Source organism: Lagenorhynchus albirostris, chromosome 6, assembly GCF_949774975.1.
Source record: "Lagenorhynchus albirostris chromosome 6, mLagAlb1.1, whole genome shotgun sequence".
Taxonomy (NCBI): Eukaryota; Metazoa; Chordata; class Mammalia; order Artiodactyla; family Delphinidae; genus Lagenorhynchus; species Lagenorhynchus albirostris.
This window is the reverse complement of record NC_083100.1, coordinates 55411300-55428205: the sequence shown is the minus strand read 5'-3', so window position 1 is coordinate 55428205 and position 16906 is coordinate 55411300. Positions and strand designations below refer to the sequence as shown.

Sequence of the window (16906 nt, the reverse complement as noted above, 5' to 3'; positions counted from 1 at the left end):
CAGCCACATACCATGCTTGATGCAGAAAGCGACATGAACTTTAATGTTCTTCTCTTAATGAGCCCTCTGGGCTATTCAGCACTTCACCCTACAGAGCACATTGTTATTTCGTGTTTGCATTGATAACTGTTAGGCACTAAAGGATCTGAAAAGTCTTCTAAGTCGAACAATTATATTTTAATCATGATAATTTAGTGTTTTAGATAATATATAATATTTCTTGAAATCTGTGTATATGTGCTAGCTCTCCCTATCAACTTGAATACTAAAATAATGAGAAGACTATATTTTCTGCCAGTGCTGGAAAAAAGAAAATTTCATGTATTTCCTAGCTGAAAAAGTCAAAGCCCTGAAAAATTCATGGCTATAAACTGGTCTTTTTATGCTAGAATTAAGGACCAATTCAACCATGATGAGAACTAAACCACTTTCTTTTTTTTTTTTTTGCAATTTTTTTTTTTTTTTTTTTTCTTGCGACACGCGGGCCTCGCACCGCCGCGGCCTCTCCCGCTGCGGAGCACAGGCTCCGGACGCGCAGGCTCAGCGGCCATGGCCCACGGGCCCAGCCGCTCCACGGCATGTGGGATCTTCCCGGACCGGGGCACGAACCCGTGTCCCCTGCATCGGCAGGCGGACTCCCAACCACTGCGCCACCAGGGAAGCCCTAAACCACTTTCTAAGAAGACATCATAGGCCATATACTTCAGATTATGGGCAGTAATATAGCAGTGCACACTCTGATGAAAGGTTTTATATATTTACAGATGATAATTTAAAATGACATTATAACCCTACTTCGTACATTCCACTGCTTATTAATTCTGCGTCCGGTGTCTCATCGTTCACTCTTCTGTTTCTTCACTCATTTATTCAACAAACAGCAGTTTGAATATACTTAGGCACCATTCTGGGTACCAAGAATATGATGGTCCCAAGAAACTAGTCCAACAGGGAAGAAAGACAGAAAAGACAGACAGAAAGATGACCACAACACAGAGTGTTGCGTGTGGTTATGAAGAGATAGGTAGAGTGGAAATGCTGAGGAGGAGTAAAGGTTTTACAGAGGAGGTGACAGTTTGAGCTGTCCTCTTCCAGGCAGAAAGAAGAAGGAGGGAGGTATAAGCAAAGGCAAAATGGACAAAAGCGTTCGTGAGTCCTGTGCTTTGGGGCAAATGGTGTGTGGGTAACAGGAGATGAGGCCAAGAGGCAGGGAGCCTCAGAATGAGAGGGTTAACCCCAGGAATCTGGAAGGTATCTTATAGATTGTGGTAGTAACCTGAGGTTTTTAAGCAGGAGGATACCATGATCTGATATTTTTTTAAAAAGGAAGATCATTTTGGCAAAAGTTTGGAAGACAGGGTATAAACTACATAAAACTGACACTTCTGACTGTTTATATTTCTCTTCCATTTGTACTTGACTAATAGTACATAGAAAATTTTGAACAGGTTTTCCTATCAGCACTCAGATTTGGATATAGCATATGTAACAAGGACAATAATTTGAAAATATTAAACCAATGTATTTTCGTTCTGCTTGAATCGTGATGCCAGTGGCTTCCCACCCATTAGCTCAGTAGGCTTTCCTCCCCCAGGCAAGCAGTGGTTCCCAGCTAGAAACAGCGAACTATCATCACCTAGCTTTCAGAGAGAATAACTCTCAATGCCAGCTTTGCGTGGTGAGAAAAGGGATTTCTAAATTCCAGAACTCTATCTCTTAGGAACCGAGCCTGGCTAGGTCAAATCATCAAGTCTGAGTACAAAGTTCTGGAGTGGGGAGCACAGAGGAGACTATATAAGGAGAGTTCCCATTAAACTAGGAAAAGGAAATTCAAAAACTTTCCACTCTGGGTGTTAGAGAGGGGAGGAGGAGGGAGAGAGACAGAAAGGGAGTGAGGGGGGGGGAATGGGATCAGAAGTGAGTGTCCTGGCTCTGTGTTCCCTGGGGGTCGAACCCTGGGGGTGAGGGGAAGGCTTGTCTCTTGAATCTCAGAGCCTAATTCAGGAAAATGACAGAACTTTCCTAGAAGGAGTTGGCACTACCCAGGTGGCATATTAGAAAGAACCGAGGACACTCTTGTGTGGATGGCAGGGTGAAGAGAAAGTAGCTGGGGGTTCATGCGTGCCACAGGCTGAGCAATGGCAGAGAACCAGCTGAGCAGGAAGCTGGTAGCGGCTTGCCATGGTCTGCATGGACCGGGGTCTGCAGCAGCCAGAGCCAGTGGTCAGGCCCTCCACGAAGTGCTCACTGGGCCCACCCCACAGTCCCAGAGGCCAGCTGGGCATCACGCCCAGAGCCTTGACCCCAGAGGCTGCATGTGCACTCGGTCCCTCTCCCTCCAGTCACAGAACCCTTACAAAGACAGGTGAGCTCTCCTGGCACCTGGATGTCAGCTGGGGAGAAGAAATGGTTCTGACTGGGAACAATTCACATTTTAGTCTTCCCAAGGACTTGTTTTAACCGGAAGGAATTGAGATACTTTAATTGTCAAGTTTAAGTACCAGTCCCTGAACACCGCGCCCCCCCCCCCCGCCCATCACCAGGAAAAGGTGGAGCCAGATAAATATAAATTATAGAGAATACAGGAAGTTATTTTCTTCCCTCCCTCCCTTCCTTCCTCCCTCCCTCCCTTCTTTCCTCCCTTCCTCCCTCTCTCCTTCCCTCCCTCCCTTTCTTTTTTTCTTCTTGAGTTTTTCAAGTTATATATGATGTCATTCCATATATGTCCCCCCTTTGTAGGGCAAATAAGAAATCAGCCTCAACTATTTCTTTCTCTCATTCACAGGAATACTAGAAGTCGTACAGATAACATTTACAGGAAACTGATTTGGGTGGTGTCCTGCTTTTTTTTTAAGTATGGGATGAAATTGTTTCCCTCTCTAACCACATTCCATTCCTTGTAGGTTTTTAAGAGGAGATGATGTTATATTCTAACTAGTCACTCTGTAGCTCACTACTTTTTCTTTTTTGAAAAAACCTGAACACAAGGCACGAGCCATCTGGGGAACACTGAGTTGTTTCTGAAGTACTTTTATTGGTGTCCAGAAAAATTGTCTTGGAGTAGCACCTTACTTCCTCTTTTCCAGTTTATCAATTCTAACTCCCAGTTTCTACAACTTCAACTATATTTTAAAGATTTTTTTCCTCCCTTCTTTTCAGAGAGCATATTTAAAAAAAATTTTTTTAAGTCTTAATTGAATTTGTTCTTCTGTTTTATGTTTTGGTTTTTTGGCCACAAGGCATGTGGGATCTTAGCTCCCCGACTAGGGATCAAACCCACAACCCCTGCATTGGAAGGCGAAGTCTTAACCACTGGACCGCTGGGGAAGTCCCCAGAGAGCATACTAATAACTGCATCAGATGGAATGCATTTTCCAAAACAACCATTACAGCTGAAGGCAGAAAAAAAGTCAAAAATCACTGTTACCATAACTTCAGAAGCCCTGCCTGTTGCAGAAACCCCATGACATTTTTATAAAGAGACAACACTCTTGCCTAACTCTTCTTTTAATGGAGAGAGAGAATTATTCCAGCTAGATCCTGTCCAAGTCAAGCCGTTTTCATTATCTGTCAAACACTCCAAAATCAAGAGCCAGTTTGAGATAAGCTGAAAATCTGATTATGTTCATAATAAAAATTAAATCCCTCAATCCTTAACAAACAGAAGATTTATAATGATTTACAGTGTATCATTGAAATTCTAGGTACACTGAGGTTTGAGTTGAGAATGAAAATAAAGGGCAAAAACTTTGCCCACTATTGCAAAGAGAGGCTCAGTGTGACGCCGCCACATCAGGTATTCTGTTTATCCCTAAGGCTGGCGCAGCAGTGACTTCAAAGTTTGATAGTGCCTGTTTTTTTTTTCTTTCTTTCTTTTTGTTTTTTATTCCTCCAAAGATGTTGAGCAGCAAGCTAATGGATCCCCAGCGGGGTGCAAAGACAGCAGAAAGCACAGGAATCAGATGTCAATGTATTCCTCGGAGATACCCTGCTAGGACAGAGCTAACTAACTAGGGTTTTAGTCTTCTCTTGGGGGAACACGCTTTGATGGTTCCCTGCCCACTCTTGGCTTCCTATATGTTTCCTGATTTAAATGCTGTCACAGATAAATCATGACTTCTGCCTGTCAGGACAATTTTCTATTTTTTTTTTTTAAGGAAAAGTTTGGAATCATAAGCTTAAAAAGATGAGCAAGTTCTGGAGAATTTTATACTTACATATAAACATATGTATATAAGCATGTCAAATCTCCCTACTATAGAATCATCCATGGGTCTGGGACTGTTCTCTGCATATTCTTTCCCTACCCATTACTTTATTAGATATATCTATGTATTTTCTGCCAGTCACTTTCAGTCAATTGCTAGATTGCTTAGGAAACTTATTGAATAGATTTCGGGGGTTTGGGGGGTTCTCCTTGTTTTCCCTCAACACAGGCACAGATTGGAAATTGAAGTTGTCCCAGAGGTAAGAGTTTTGATTTTAAGTGTAATGGGCATCCAAAATGTACCGGTGTACTTTTTGTGGGTTTCCACCTATAAACAGCCCTTCAGGCACCAGAGAGTATTGATAATCTACCCTTTGCTTGGAGCAGAGACAAAACTCAGCAAACTGGAGCGAAAGTGGAAAGAGCTTGATCTACTTTGACCAAGCACAACCCTCTCAAAACCATGAAGTGAAACCGATTTACCCAGTGAAAGTCAAAGAAGTCAAAAAGCTGCACTAAAACCATATCTGCATCTACTGACCGGCTGCCCCTCTGCCCTCACCTCCACAAGCCCCGTCCTGTCCCAGGCTGCGCCCAGAAGCCTCAAGCACACAGTGCCTTTGTTTGGCCTCTGCCTTTGCTGGACCGCATCTCTCCACACTGCTCCTCCTGCAAGGGGGGGTCCTCATCGTGATGTACGTGTCATTTTGCTTCGGGCTCTACATGAGGCTTCTTGCCACCCAAACCTGCCCCACCTTGGGGTCAGCAGGGCCCTGGCCATTACAATGACATCTCTTGGTCTCATAGCTACTGTTGTGTATCCTTTTGCCCTCTGCCCAGACTGACTCAGCAAAGCCACGTTGGATTCTTCTGTTCCGTAATGCAGACTATGTTGTCTCTCACAGTCTGGGATTCATGCCATCTGCATACCTTCCCGTTTGCCTCTGTCCTCTCAGACTCCTTATCACTGCACTTTCACATTAAAAACCCCAAACTGACCTCTCAGCAACAACCTGAGTTCCTGCAGACATTGTGACATTTGACCAGTGTCATAGCAGGGACCTTCCTTGCTTCGTGAGTCATTTCCTCAAGATTTTGTGTCTTCGTACTCATGGTGATTCCTGCCCACTGAGGGATTCCATTACCTTTCTGGAGCATCAACAGTTAATGTGAGATTAAATAATCTCACATTAACTCTCACAGTTAAATAATAAAAAATACCCAACTGCTTGAGATGGGACAAAATGAGGACTCTCAAGGGGCATACTTAAAGTCACTCTGCAAGGTTTCAGTCTGAGGGCTTTTTGAAATGTTGGTTTCAAAATTATATATATTATATATATATATATATAAATTATAAAGCATTATAAAGAATTTATAAATGAAATCCATGAGATTAAAAAAATAAGTGATGATAAGGAATTTTAAAAAAGAGCATGATTTTCATGCTTTGTTCACTGAGAAGATCCAGCAGCAGGTATGAATATGAACTTTTATAAACAGCTCCTTCCGCATTCCTCTTTAAATGCCATGACTTTCCCCAGTTAAATAAGAAAAGATTGTGGGACGACATCCAGCAGAGGTGAAGTGAGGCAGTAGAAAGGCCATTACATCAAAACCAAGGCCACAGATGAGTAGGACAAAGCGAATTTGGTGGGAGTGTCACTTAAGCTTTCTATATGTCAATTTCCTGTGGATAAAAATAGCAGGTGTATCTAATGTCACAGATAGGGAGTAAAGTAAAACAGATGTGAAAAATCAGGAATGATAATATGATGGGTTAATATTACTCCTTAAATTCTGGAAGCTGCTATTTTCATTTGAAATTCAAGTAACTTCCTTTTTAACCTGAAGATTTCAAAGTATTTAATGGGAAGTATAAAGGTAAGCCCAAATGATTGTGAACCAGTAATGAAACACTTAAATTAACATGGAAAAGCACACGAGAGTCCTTTCCAGCATTTACTGTAACTAATCACATAGGAAGGGTGTGTGGAGTTGGATTCATTCCAAAGTAGCTTTTCAGACTAATACCAAAAATCTATCAGCCCCACAAATACATGTCTTCATCCTCCTAAGCTTTACCCACAGTAAAAGGAATTTATTAATTTCAAGAATTCATCTCATTTATGGCCTAAGTGTGCACAGCAAAATGAATAATGTTAAAAAATAATTCAACATGGGTGGTCAAGGTCAATTTAGCAAAGCAAGGTATACCTGACACAACAGCGATGTGCCTTACACATGGGGACCCAGCTTATTCAGAGACACCAGAGGAGTGAGGGTGGGAGACGCAGATGGGACAAAAGAGAGTTGAGGATCCTCTTATAATATCGTAGACATCATTCTTGATTTTTTCATCCAAACTTTCATTATTAAATAAAAGAGCATTATGTCCCATATATAACTAAAAGAATCTATTCTAGATTCTTTTAAAGCTTTACTTGTCTGATTTTATGCTGTCATGTATTTAATGGATAATATAATACAAATAAGAACTTACTTTTGTTGCTTATAGTCATTAAAAATTACATTTCCATCTTCAAGATAGTATTCTAGGTTTTTTTATTTTTTACTTTTATTTTTTTTAGAGTAATGTGACAGGGCTCAGCAGTCCCTAAAAGTGCTGAAAGTGAAGTGGTAGATAAGCCTCAAACTTAATGGTTGTGAGGTCCTTAAAAAACAATACTGTGTTTTTAATGGAGTTAGACAGAGTGAGGAATGAAGCCGTTTTGCTTTCCCTGCATGTGTTTCTCACTTTGAAGTTAAAACAGCAGCTCAGTCTGATTGAGGTAGGTAGGGGGTAAAGAACTGGCCAGGTTTTACACATGAAAGCATATACTTAGAAGCAGAATTAAAAGCCAATGCACACTAAACTGTGAGTGTTAACCCATGTCAGCCCTAATTCTACTCAAAAAGTGGAGTGTGAACATTCAAAGCTGATGACACTAGTCTCCTTGCCAGGAGCAGGGTCCCAAACTCATGCAGCAGGGCTGGAAACAGGGACTGCGCCTTGCTCAGGGTTCAGTGGTTGCCGTTTGTCATGCATCTCAGACAGAGGCGCAAGATGGAAGGGGCTTTTCAAAACCCTGTGGCCCAGACCATGGGGTCAGAGCAGAAAACCATGGAACTCTCATGTCTAACATGATATTAATAAAAGTAAAAGAAAAACGTAAAAAAACTGAATGAGATTTCTATGGTCAAATGTTTGAGAAATTCAGAATTAATCAAGGTTAAACATGTTTCTTTTCCAAAGGACTTCTCCAAGCCTTCAGTATTTTAATGTGCAGGAGAGGTTCCCTAATTATTGGGCCTGAGAGCTTTTTCTGAAAAGTTATGGGTGGATACTTATGTCCCATGGGGCACAGTTTGGGAAATACTGAGATAAAATATTACTGTCCTTGGTTTATAGATGAGGGAGTTGAGGCCCAGGAAGAACTCAGGTCTCTGGCCTCCGAGTACCAAATCTTCCCGGGGGACCGATCAGAAATCTGAGAAAAGATAAGCTGCAACCTCTTTAGGCAACATACATACCCTGGAAGGGTGTCCTAAAACTAATACTTCTGAAAGTGCAGTATACACACTCTTCTTTCCTGGCTCGGTCAGGACACACAGACCCTCCCAAGTCATGATTACCTGATACAAAGGCATACAGATGCTATCGATCCACTCCAGTTGCAACCGAGGCAGCTCATCCTTCCGGTTCCGATCAAAAATAGCCTAGAATGGGGGAGGAGAACCTTGCTTTATTACACTGGAGTCTTTTACAGGCGCTTTGCCAAACACTTTGTCACAATGATCCGATTTTTACCAACTGAACACGTCACAAATGACAATCGATCTTTACACGTACTTTCTTTTCCTTTATCTATGATGAGAAATAAAGTATTTTCACCTCTTTTTATGAGATTTGTAAATGAATTTATTTGAACTTTATAGCATGCAACTCCTTGGGGCCAAAATCTGTCTTCAGTTATAGGTAACTGCCACTAAATCAAGTCATCAGGTCACTGGGAATTGGGTACAAGTCAAAGGAAGGGGAGATTTTTTTTTGCTACAAAAATAGTGCAGGCTTTTATTTTTATAGCGAGAGAGGGTGGGATAGATCGGAAAAGATCCTTAAGAGCAATTTCACTTTAAATAGAAATTATTTGTATTAATTTTTCAGGGTGGGGACAATTTTGTGTTTCTCAATAAGGTCCTGTCATGAATAAATTCCTAAATTTTTATCTGTCACTGGATGGATGATGGGGGCAGGTACCCATTCTCTCCTCATTCCCAGCCTTTAAACCTTATGATATTATAATGTTTAGAAAACTTAGAGAAAAAGAAGTGACATATTCCGTTGGGCAGACATAAAAAGAAAGACAATCAGTTGGAATTGGATGGCTGAGATAGAGTCCTCGGACAAACACTGCCTGTTCTACGCCAGTGAGACTGTCCCTCCCTTTATTCCTAAGGAGTCAGGCCAGGGTCTAAGAAGCAACCCTGCCCTGCCTATGGTCTTACAGTAGGTTTCATCTTTTTTCTAAATAAAATGTGGCATCCACATCATTTTGGCATTCACATAGGTTGTGAGGGCAGATTCACAACATCTCCTTGGTTCAGATATGTTGAGAAATCCTGCATCCTTCAGACTTAGGAACAAGGGTGGGAGTGGGTGGGGCCCAAATCACTAGCCGCTGAGGTCACAGAAGATAGAAGGGCGCCGCTGAGGAAAATACCTCCAAATTAGAGAGGAGGTCACTGTCTCCTACGGGCTCTGTTCATCCTTGATTGTAATGTGAAACATAAATATCAGGAAGGAGGACTAGGCATTTGGAGAAGACTCTGAAATATGCTGGAGGAAGGGCTAGTTCTTGTGAACTGCATGAATCTTGGTCCAAAATGTTCCTTTAAAAAACATTACTCTGGGGCTTCCCCGGTGGCGCAGTGGTTGAGAGTCTGCCTGCCGATGCAGGGGACACGGGTTCATGCCCTGGTCCGGGAAGATCCCACATGCCGCGGAGCGGCTGGGCTCGTGAGCCATGGCCGCTGAGCCTGCGCGTCCAGAGCCTGTGCTCCGCAACGGGAGAGGCCACAATAGTGAGAGGCCCGCGTACCGCAAAAAAAAAAAAAAAAATAATAATAATAAATAAAAATAAAAAATATTACTCTGTTTTATCCTCTCTAGCTCTCATTGTTATCTGAGATTTTTAAATTTATTTAATGACTGTTTCTGGTGCATAGTATATAGTTATTTTGTTTTTAATTCACTGGTTTTTAGTATATTCACAATTAGCTGTGCAACCATTACCACAATTTTTTTTAAATAAATTTATTTATTTATTTTTATTTTTGGCTGTGTTGAGTCTTTATTGCTGCCCGCGGGCTTTCTCTAGTTGCAGCAAGTGGAGGCTGCTCTTCGTTGCAGTGCACAGGCTTCTCATTGCGGTGGCTTCTCTTGTTGTGGAGCACGGGCTCTAGGCGCACGGGCTTCAGTAGTTGTGGCACGCGGGCTTAGTAGTTGTGGCTCGCAGGCTCTAGAGCGCAGGCTCGGTACTTGTGGCGCATGGGCTTAGCTGCTCTGCGGTATGTGAGATCTTCCAGGACCAGGGCTCAAACCTGTGTCCCCTGCATTGGCAGGTGGATTCTTAACCACTGTGCCACCAGGGAAGTCCAACCACAGTCAATTTTAGAACATTTTTATCACCCCAAGGAAAAAAAAATCACATATCAATTAGCAGTCGCTCTTCATTCTTCCTCAAACCCCCCAAGCCATAGGCAGCCACTAATTCACTCTCTACCTCTATGGATTTGCCTGTTCTGCACATTTCATGTAGATAGAATCATATGATATGTGGTATTTTGTGACCAGCTTCTTTCGCCTAGCATAATGTTTTCAAGGTTCACCCCGTAAGCATGCATCAGCACTTCAATCATTTTTATTGCCAAATGATATTCCCTTGTATCACTATTGTATACCATATTTTATTTATCCACTCATCAGTAGATGGACATTTGGGTTGTTTTTACTTTTTGGATATTATATATAATGCTACAACAAACATTCAAGTTTTTGTGTGGATGTATGTTTTCATTTCTCTTGGGGCTATACCTAGAGGTAGAATTGCTGGCCACATGGTAACTCTAATGTTTAAGGTTTTGAGGAACTGCCAAACTGTTTTCCAAAGCAGCTGCATCATTTAAATTCCCACCAGCAATGCACAAAAAGTTCCAATTTCTCCACATCCTTGCCAACTCTTGTTATTGTCTTTTTGATTATAGTCATCTTAGTGGGTGTGAAGTGGTATCTCAGTGTGGTTTTGATTTGTATTTCCCTGATGACTAATGATTTTGAACATTTTTTTTTCATGTGCTTATTGGCCATTTATATATGTTCTTTAGGGGAATGTTTATTCAGATCCTTTACGCATTTAAAAAATTGGGTTGTCTTTCTATTGTTGAGTTGCAATAGTTGTTATATATTCTAGATACTAGGCCCATATCAGATATATGCTTTGTGAATAATTTTTCCCATTCTGTGAGTTGTCTTTTCACTTTCTTGATAGTGTCCTTCAACACACAAAGTTTTAAGTTTTGATGACATCCAATTTCTCTATTTTATCTTTTGTTTGTTGTGCTTTTGGTATCATATCTAAGACACCATTGCCAAATCCAATCCAGAAGATTTATATCTTGCTTTCTTCTAAGAGTTTTATAGTTTTAGCTCTAACATTTAGGTCTATGATACATTTTGAGTTTATTTTAGGCTATGGTGAGAGATAGGGTCCATCTTCATTTGCATGTGATATCCCATTGTCCCTGTGCCATTTGGTGAAAAGATTATTTTTCCCCCATTGCATTATCTTGGCACCCTTGCCAAAAATCAGTTGACCATAACTGTAAGGGGTCATTTCTGGACTAGTCACTTATTAACAAATGTTTGATGAGTATGTGAGATACCACTTTGTCCTGTGTTTTCCCTTAACAGAATTTTGCATCTTGTAATTGATTATTGGTGATTATTTATTTGATGTCTATATTTCCCAGCAGTTGACAAGCTTCTTGAGGGCAAGGAAGATGGTGCCTTGCTCATGGCTGGATGCACTGTGTCCAGCTTCATGCCTGATACTTGAAGGTGTTCAAGCATGTGCTGTTAACTGACTCACTGCTTCCAGTATTAATCTGGATGTTGCCCACATTAGCCTTTATCTTCATGAAGTTACTCTGGTGACCTTTAGGACTATGACACCTGAAAGGGCTCTTGGACAATTTTATTCCTAAATATCATGGAATAATGGGCACAGCAGGTGTCCAGTCTGGGTGTGTGCATTTCCAGACATTTCTGGAAAAGCACTAATGTGGGATAGCCCTGCCACAGCAGTTAGGCCTGAGGAGATAGTCATCAGCCGTGTTAAGTAGGCTTTTGTGGGGAGAGAGCAGCACTTACAGCTATGTATCCACCACAAAATTAATTTCATTTATGTCTCCAGAAAAACCCCTACCTGAGCCTACAAAAATTCCTTAGTGCTGCACCACTGCACCCGCCAGCTTGCCAATGCTGTCAATTGACTCATTTTTTTTTTTTTTTTTGTGGTACGCGGGCCTCTCACTGCTGTGGCCTCTCCCGTTGTGGAGCACAGGCTCCGGACGCGCAGGCCCAGCGGCCATGGCCCACGGGCCCAGCCACTCCGCGGCATGCAGGATCCTCCCAGACCGGGTCATGAACCCGTGTCCCCTGCATTGGCAGGCGGACTCTCAACCACTGTGCCACCAGGGAAGCCCTGACTCGTACTTTTTTCATTTAATTAAATAACCTGTGGTTTTGCTGCATTGTAAACCCTTCAGAGGAGGCCTCTGAAACAGTTTTTTAAAGAGGAGAAAAGCTTTTATTTGAAAATAGATATACATATAGTTGACAGAAATTTGAGTTGTGCTACGTTTTACACGTTAACTATGTATCCCAATCTAGTATCTGTATTTTGTAACCAAATTTGGTGACATCACCAAAGAAGAACAAAGGGATGTGTTGAAAACAGTATAAATAGATATTGCTTTGGAAACTAAAATAATTGATGGGTGTTTTAACTTACGTAGTCTTTCTGACCTTTGTAGGTAAACAACAAATACAGAATAGTCAAAATTAGTAAGTCTGTGAGTTCTTTAAGCTAGGCGCTAGTTCTGCTGCTTTTCCTTGTCTTTAAATGTCAGCAAAGAAAGGTGTTTTAAAACTTGAAGATCTTATAAATAAAGCCAAATATTCAAAACTGAGTTGATTTGAATCCTCATAAACAGACATTCTTGACAATTAACACATTCCTTGAGCTGCAATGAATCTTCTGTGCTGTGGCAGGCTTTAGAATACTCTGGACCATTCTTTGAGTCGTTGGGTGGTTTGAAGCTACCCATTCATTAAGAATAAAGAGGCCGCCCTCTCCTTGAGGGTGGTGACTGAGGCATTTATGTCTTTGTCTCCTGATTAGTAAAAACAGAATCATCCTTAGCCTACAGTAAGCATTCTCAAATAATAATTGAATGGATGAATCCAATCTAAATAGCATTTCAATCAGCAGAACTTAGTTCCCCAGATGCAACTTTTCATTTCGCAAAAAAAGGAAAAGAAACAGAGACTTGATTTGCTTTTGGGATTTTGGAAAGTTCAAAATTGGAAAGTAAAATCCAGAATATCCATTATTTACTGCACCTGCCTGTTCTAGCCCATCAAGCCTGGACAGCTTGCTTGCCTTTAATTTTTTTCTGTATTTCTGTTTCAAAGTAGCCACTGATTACATATGAAATGCCAGCCCTAGGCTTTGTGTTATTCAAATACTACTCTGCGATCCTCCCTTGCGCCTACTTCTCCCACTGTGGGAGTACAGGAAATGCTTGTTAAGTAGATCAGCCCTGTTAATCAGAAACCTGGGAATAAGTGTTTAGCATCTAAGTTCAATGAAAGCTTTAAAGAGTGATTCCTTAAATCCATTCTCTGTCTTTCCCATTTTCAAGGTGCGATTTGAAGTTATTTTTGAAAATGTCATTTGAAAGGGTAAATACGTCATAAGAAAAAGAAGAACTTACTGAAGGAGTGAGTTTGAGTTCTGCTCTCTCCCGATCTCCTTGTTCAAAGAACTCGCTGGTTACAAGTTCAGCCACCTGAAACACAGAAATATTTAAATTGACAGGTATGTGTAATTCATCACGAGACACAAGTTATTTCTGGCTTATGTGTATGGTAGCTATCTTCAAGACAGACAATCATTTAAAAAGCTTAATCTTTTGTGTTTGAAGGTATTATAGAATTTAATCAATGAAACTGATTTCCTTTTAATCAGAAGAACTTGTGCAATGCTTTTTTATTTATTTTTGTTGAAACAGAATTGAAGTACAGTTGCAATGTATCCTTAAACACATGCCGATAGACCATCTCTGACGGTAGAGCTTATATATACACATGAGGCACAAGGTTCCCACCTTCAAAGCAGGAAATGTTCTTATCCAGAAAAATGAAGCAAATAATAATCTAATAATAACTGATGTTATTATAATATATTATACTATATTTGTAATAATAATTCAGCCAACTTTCGGTTGTTTCTGTGCAGATTCTTTACTGTCACATACCTGTATTTTAGTTTGGTTTCATCTTGCCATCACAAAAACTCCTTAACCACGTCACCCTACCAGTATTTATGTGCACTCTGGAACAGGTACACCCAGGGCCCACCCCTTACTTCCTACAGTAGCCATCAGTCAAGGGGCAGAACTAATGCTAGATTCACTGTTCATACCAGACTTTTACAGTGTGTTATGATGTAGTCTGAAGAATGTGATTTGGTCTTCAGGCTGTCTCAATCCATGTACTAAATAACAGTGTTTATTTATGGTGGGTTCTAGCTGGTACAGCACAATGGAATGGCTGTTCTACCCCAAACCACAGAGATTTTTTCCAAAGTAAGGACACATATTTTTCTACTTTTCATCAATTAGTGTGGATGGTCAGAAGCTACTGATCATGGTCAAGCTTACAGAGATTTTCTTCTTCTCCAAGCCCTGTGCTTCTACTGATAGTTTTATGGGAAGCAAACTGATGTAACAGATAAGTGCTGAACGGGCGTTTTCAACAACACTATGATGTACATCTAGGATATCTCTGAGGTGAACTAGCTGGATTACAAAATATTGGAAGAGCAGAAAAGAAATACCAGACAACTTGATGGCAAGAAGATCTGGATCCCCAGACTAATTTTTCTCTATTCCAGGCTCTTGTAAAGATGAGGTTTTTAGGTCTGGCAAAGGTTAGAGTGGTTTAATTTTGGTCAAGTGCAGAGAATCAAGATAATTTACCTAAAGTATATCTCTCAGGAGATTTGTCAACCATAAATGGTAACCATTGCCAAAACTTAACAACAACCTCTAACACCCACACACACATCTGAGAATAGCAAGTATGCAGTCATTTATTAAAAAATAGAATGGCCAGTTCAGATTTTAAACATTTTAAAAATTCAACAGCATAAAACCAGTTGGAACTGACTCGGTCTTTCTAGGACCTGGTTCACTTGTCTCTCTCCAGTCTCTGCCACTGCCTTTCACTTTAGCGCTCCAGGCCTCTCTCATTGGTCTCTGGCCTTCCTTTTGAGAAGAAATGGTCCCCCAAGGACCTGGCCTCATTATTCAGTTCCCATAACTCTCCGTCAGAATCCTCTGAGGTGGATCTTTTGCACTAAAGAATGCAAGTGTGCATATGAGGTCACCCCGAGGTGGGAGTCCTGCAGAGGTCAGTAGCCCCTGGAAAGCAAAGAAATTAAAACAAAATCCTTTTCCTTGAGCTTTCCAAAGTGGTCTTGGGTATTTCCCCTGAGCTTCTTTCACAGATCAAATTGTACCACTGTTTCATTTGTACTTAAAATCCCAATCAGGACTATTAAGTGGCTCCTGATTGAATTTTTTATTAAAAAAGGAAATTGAGATGCTAATCAGGCCTTGGGGGCTGACTGGGGAAACCCACATGCTTAGAGTCATGTGTGTGAGGAAGGCAAAGTGAAATAGACACCAATGAAAACACATTTTGAAAGGGAATTAAAAAAAATCAACATCCAGGAAATTGGAAATATATTTCTATTCTTAAAATAAGTTTCTATTGTTTTTGTCTAACTGTTTCCTAAAATCCTATTAGAAGTGAGTAAGGTTTTGAAAATACCTAACTTATTCAATTCAGATACAAACACAAAAGAGATCTACAGTTTAGAGTCGTGACAAGATTTCTGATGGAAACATTTGGAAAAAGATGGTTTTGTGTTTTATTTCCCTGACCTCATGAGTTTCTGCACTGGTCGGCAGAAGTTCAAATCCTAAAAATAAAATAATATTTATATCAGTGACCAAGAAGACCACCTACAAGTGGCCATTGGGCCTCTTCATTCTATAATCTCAATATGGAAACTTTTTTCCTTTCAAGTACTTTGGTCACTTTCTGGCTCCCACATGGGCTGCTGCTCCTTTCCTTGTGACATGCATTTCACTGGGGTTCTGAAGGCCCTGGCAGATCATCCCTCATCTACCCCCTTTCTAATCTTCTTTATTTTTCCTCCAGTTCCCCTAACTTTCTCCTACTCTCCACTACCTTCCACCCCTATCACAGGGGCCACTCTCAATATTACACTTTTCCCCACTACCTGGAAGAGCCACTTACATATTCTCTTCAGTTTATTCCCAAACTGTACTGTAAGGGAGGCCTTTCCACACTGGGGAAGGGAAGGGTGGGCAGAGATGTAGAAATAAGCAATGTAACCACACAAATCCTTCACCATAACCTGCTTTATGTAACTTCAAGCATGTCATACTAAAACGAAAACCAAGGCACTGGAAGAGAGCTATTCGTTGGAGGAGAGTCTATAGGAAAACTGCACCACCTGCACTGAACTGTGATGTGAGAAACACATAAACTTTCATTTGTGCTAAGCAACTAAAACTTGAGATTATATTTGTTACTGCAGCAAAGCCTAGCTTAGCCTTGACTAACAAAAATTGGTATGGAAGTGAGGTAGTGCTATTAAACAGAAAGGAAGGGAAGGAAGGGAGAGAGAAAGGGAAAGGAAGGAAGAAAAGAAAGAAAGACCCTAAGATATGTGGCATCGGCTTGGGGGCCAGGTATTTGTGAAACAGTGAGGTTGTTAGAAGCTATGAGGATGATGACCCATGTTACACAGTGGCAAAATATTTTGTACAGTTCTCATGGAAATAAAGCAAACAGTGTACCCAATGAATTTATAGCCTTAGGGGAAGAGACTGGAAAACAAAGTTAATAGCATGTGATGGTTGCTGTTGACTGTTTTGCTAGGTATTGTAAGAAGTGAGCTCAGAAAAGGGTTGGCAGGTCTATAACTAGGAATGAAAGGGAATAGAGAAAGTTACAAATTCAGGATCTTGTAGGGATAGAATATGAAGCTGCTTCTTAATCCCAAACTATGAAAATAAAAATTGAGATACACTTTGAATGACAAAGGCTGATCAAGACTCAGCCTTGCAACAAGAATCAAATGGAAGATGTGGCCAGTAACACATAGTTAGCAACTATGAATGAATTAGGTGGCACACACAACATCCTTTTAGTTAGACAAAATGGCCCAGAAAAATGATTGAACTACATGGTTTCCTCACTGGTGCCAAATACTAGGCCCCCAATACTAGGAATTAACTGTTGAGAGAGGAAGAAAG

General features: G+C 40.8%; 1 protein-coding gene and 1 long non-coding RNA gene across 7 annotated transcripts in view; one reads left to right on the top strand and one right to left on the bottom strand.

The window, feature by feature from the left end:
• PDE11A (phosphodiesterase 11A) overlaps nucleotides 1-16906 on the bottom strand; it is a 415084-nt gene that overhangs the window by 17971 nt on the left and 380207 nt on the right. The window contains exons 18-19 of the mRNA XM_060152569.1: nucleotides 13268-13342; nucleotides 7844-7927 (exon numbers count right to left, since the gene is read on the bottom strand). Of these exons, the coding sequence (XP_060008552.1) occupies nucleotides 7844-7927; nucleotides 13268-13342 (159 nt within the window). The remainder of the gene's footprint in view (nucleotides 1-7843; nucleotides 7928-13267; nucleotides 13343-16906) is intronic.
• LOC132522272 (uncharacterized) overlaps nucleotides 1-16906 on the top strand; it is a 201060-nt gene that overhangs the window by 86516 nt on the left and 97638 nt on the right. For all 6 annotated transcript variants that reach the window (XR_009541141.1, XR_009541140.1, XR_009541142.1 and 3 more), the window contains exon 3: nucleotides 13196-13371. This is a non-coding gene — a long non-coding RNA (uncharacterized LOC132522272). The remainder of the gene's footprint in view (nucleotides 1-13195; nucleotides 13372-16906) is intronic.